This window comes from Tripterygium wilfordii, chromosome 19 (genome assembly GCF_013401445.1).
Source record: "Tripterygium wilfordii isolate XIE 37 chromosome 19, ASM1340144v1, whole genome shotgun sequence".
NCBI classification, from domain to species: domain Eukaryota; kingdom Viridiplantae; phylum Streptophyta; class Magnoliopsida; order Celastrales; family Celastraceae; genus Tripterygium; species Tripterygium wilfordii.
This window is the reverse complement of record NC_052250.1, coordinates 5,078,856-5,082,776: the sequence shown is the minus strand read 5'-3', so window position 1 is coordinate 5,082,776 and position 3,921 is coordinate 5,078,856. Positions and strand designations below refer to the sequence as shown.

Sequence of the window (3,921 nt, the reverse complement as noted above, 5' to 3'; positions counted from 1 at the left end):
TTGCTATAAAGCTTTGGTTTTTCCTTTCAATGCTTGTTCATAGCAACTTCTTGCTTGACGTTGATCCCCATATATTTCTTGTATTCCATCTCTTGTTGGGAATCGTATCACTTGATGATAAGTTGATGGCACAACCCTCATTGCATGAATCCAAGGTCGTCCAAGTATCGCATTATATGGAGATTGACAATCTAATATATTAAATCGAACCTGGAGATTTATTCCTTTGGTATATACTTGCAATGGAATAGAGCCGATGGTGGATTGCTGTTCCCTGTTGAAGCCGATGAGTGGTATAGGACCTCTGATTACATCCGCTTCTGAAAGTCCCTTTGCTTGGAGTGTGGACATAAACAGTAAATTTGCTGAACTGCCATCATCAATCATGATTCTTTTAACTTCGCAATTGGCAATTTGCAAAGTTACTACCAGGGCATCATCATGTGGATTGAGTAGCTTCGTCATCTCATCGTCTGTGAAGCTGATAACTTGTCTTGTTAATTGTACCATCAGCTTATCATTCCATACCTCAGAATTTTCTGTCTGCTTGACATGTTTCTTTGTCGATGAATGTGTAATTCCGCAAATCTCCGATCCACCAAATATTACGTTAATCGTCTTCTCCGGTGGTAGTGGCTTCTGTTCCTCTACTCGTCTTTCAGCTTGGGACATCGTCGCTTTTCCTCTTTCGGATAGTAAATCCCGAAGATAACCTTTCTTTAGCAATTGAATTACTTCTTTTTTGAGGGTGAAACAATCATCTGTTGTATGCCCGTAATCGTTATGAAATTCACACCATTTGGAAGTATCCCGTTGATCTAGCGGTTTACGTAATTTGTCGAGCCATCTAACAGCATCTCCCATTTTCTTCCGCACTAACAAGATTTCATTTGGTGGAATTACCAAATTGTATTCAGGAGATCGAGGTTTCTTCTTGAAATCGATCGGTTTAGGATCTTTGCGAGGATATCGCGAAGCTTCTGAACTTGTTTGCTTTTGCTCAGATTTCTTCGGCTGCTCTGTTAGTCGCTCTTGAAGCCTTCCTTCATCTTCCTCCCATTTAATTTGAACGCTTGCTCTTGCCTGAACTTCTTGAAAAGACTTACATGGATAACGGGTAAGCTTTTCGTGTAATTTGCTTCCAGGAAGAAGAGCCATGCGAAATGCATTGATCGCAATTTCATCTAAGCATCCTGGAATTTCCAGTTTTTCTTTATTGAATCTCGTCAAGAATGACCGTAGAGATTCTCCTTGCTTTTGTCAAAGTCGATATAAATCATCCGATGTTGGAATTATTTTCCTATTGCTTGCAAATTGTTCAACAAATGCATCGGCCAATTGTGCGAATGAAGTGATTTGCCCTTCTGAAAGATTAAGATATCACTTCCAAGGAGGTCCCACCAAGGTTGAACTGAATCCTCGGCACATGCATGCTTCATGCTTGTTGAATGGGTATGATACCAGAGTCAATCGTTGACTATACTAATCCACATGATCTTCTGGATCAGTGGTACCATCATAAGGTTTAATATGTGGTATGATGAATTTCTTTGGGAGCTCTTCCATGGCAATGGCATGAACAAATGGAGATTTGAGGAAAGTACAATTTTTCTTTATAGGTGATGGCATGCCTGGTATCCTGAAGAAGGCTAACTCCATTTCTTCCAATCTTTTATCAACACTTCGCTGCGTTGCAATTTCTGGCAATGTTGTAGTTATGTTTGACCAAGCACCAATTGTTGGGATAGCCGAAGATGACATTGGTATAGGAAACAGTGGTGCCATGGATTATGTCGTTGGCCTCAGAAACTGAGTTGATGTTGATGCCAATGATGATTCTGTCTGATGCACAAATCCTGGCAAAGGAACACTTGCATTGGGAATTTGCGTTGTTTGTCCATCATTGAGTCGAACAGAAGTACTTGGGACAGTACTTGCAGGGACGGTTCTGGTTACATGTGGACTTGAAGGTTGATTCATAAGATCAAGTAGCTTTTGATTTTCTCTTCAAACAGTCAAGTTTTCTTGCTCCAATTGTTGGACCCTTCTTTCATGTTCGTCGAAGCGTTGAATCAAAGCTTTCATCTTCTCGCATAAAGTATCATCTCGTGAATCTTCTACGTTTGTCAATGTGATAATACTATCTGCCCCCTATCTGGCGCGCCAAATTTTTGATGTAAATTATCGACAATCGAATTGTGGAGAATGAATGGGCAAATATAAGACAAAACAGAGAGATTTTACATGGTTCGGCTCTTAGCCTAGGTCCACGGTGCAGAATGATATGATATTTTATTTATCACTTGTGAATACAGTGCGAGTAAGAAATCCCCCCTCCCAATCCGAATCCCCCTCCCACCCTCCTAATGAACTCTTTTTATGCTTTTCTTGAGCAGTTACCAGCAGTTATGGTAGTTAGAGAAGTTCATAGCAGTTTGGAGGAGTTTGTAGTAGTTTGCAGTAGTTTCGACTGTCATCATTTAACGAGGAACTGTCTTATCTTCGGCTTCGTCCCTTAGTTATTGGTTCGGCCTTATTTGCATCGGCTTTGTACTGCCTTGATAAGACCAAGTCCTTTTTGGACTGTAAGTTCTGGTCTGTTTTATGTTGTTGGGCTTTGGGGCCCTAGCCTCTGTTGGGCTTTTATTATTGTTGGGTTTCGGGGCCCAAGCCTCTGTTGGGCTTTTATGTTGTTGTTGGATTGAACATGACCCATATAATTTGTTGAGGTTGACTTTGACCCCTACATATATATTGTTAGATGTTCCTCAATAATCCTTCATCCTTGAAGAATGATGAAGGATTAATCACCAAATAGAACAACCTCTCTCTTTTCTTTCCCCAACAGCAGTATCAGCATATTCACAATCAACCAAGGAAATAGGAAATCGCATGCCAAAATTACACATACACATAATTTATACTCTTCCGTCTTCCTTATTTATCCCCCAATCAACATAAGGACAACCTTTATCTTCCTTTTCCCCACAATGCTATCAGCTAATTCAGAATTAAAATAGGAAACAGGCATGCGAATAATACACATATGGATAGGATTAGGGTTTGGTGAAAGGGCAAGAGGAATCAGCTTCCAGCGTCTCCTCCGCCCAAGAAGGCAAACAGCATGTAGTCGAGCGCGAGTTGGAGGTCGACGTTCTGCTCAATCGCCAGCTCATACTCCTCCCTCATTCTGGCGCATTCCGATTCCACGTCCTCCAGTTTCGCCATCATATCGTTTATCCCCTTCTTCATTCGCTTAATCTTTTCTTTCTTCTTAGCGAACTTCCCACTCAGCTTATCCACCGTCGCCTTCTGTTTCTGATAAAAAATAAATAAATTGTTAAAAGTGACGAAAGAGATAGATCTGAAAGTATTTCATACAAACCTCAAGGAAGCTTCTCTTTGTCATGCGACGTCGTTTAAGGCCGTTTGCCATTTCCGGTTTCTTCGTTGACATTACGGATCCGCTCACGTGACTAGCTGCTGTAATAAAAAGAGAGAATTTTAGAGATTTGTTGAAACCGAATTCGAATCAGATTCAGAAGTGTAATTAGGCATTCAAATTCCTTAATTGAGAAACTTTTGGGACCTATAGTTTCATTCAGATTCAGTTACATTTACACAGAGATTATACCTCGCAAGTCGCAAACAAAGGACGTGCAAGGAACAAAACCCGTACGACTTGGGTTGGAGGAGAATTAATGAAGATAATGTTATTTATAAAGTAAAACATAAGATTGGAAAATGTTGTCCTAAGTCGGTCTAAATAATGTGTAAGTATAAAGGTGGTTCTAGAACTTCCTGAAATTTTCAGCTGATCGAACGGCAGTGGTAGTGGGAAGGCGCGACTCTCAACTGTCTCGCGCGGTTCAACACACTTACTTGACTTGGGGTTATATACATTTGACACGTCTCTTTATT

At 40.6% G+C, this 3,921-nt stretch overlaps 1 protein-coding gene across 1 annotated transcript; it reads right to left on the bottom strand.

Annotated features, from left to right (window-relative positions):
* Positions 1-2,892: 2,892 nt before the first annotated feature.
* Positions 2,893-3,680, bottom strand: LOC119984948. The gene is made up of 3 exons (XM_038829073.1): positions 3,635-3,680; positions 3,386-3,483; positions 2,893-3,318 (listed from the first exon to the last, which is right to left on the bottom strand). Exons 2-3 carry the CDS (start codon positions 3,455-3,457, stop codon positions 3,085-3,087), a joined length of 306 nt encoding a protein of 101 aa, XP_038685001.1. The 5' UTR covers positions 3,458-3,483; positions 3,635-3,680; the 3' UTR covers positions 2,893-3,084.
* Positions 3,681-3,921: the final 241 nt, after the last annotated feature.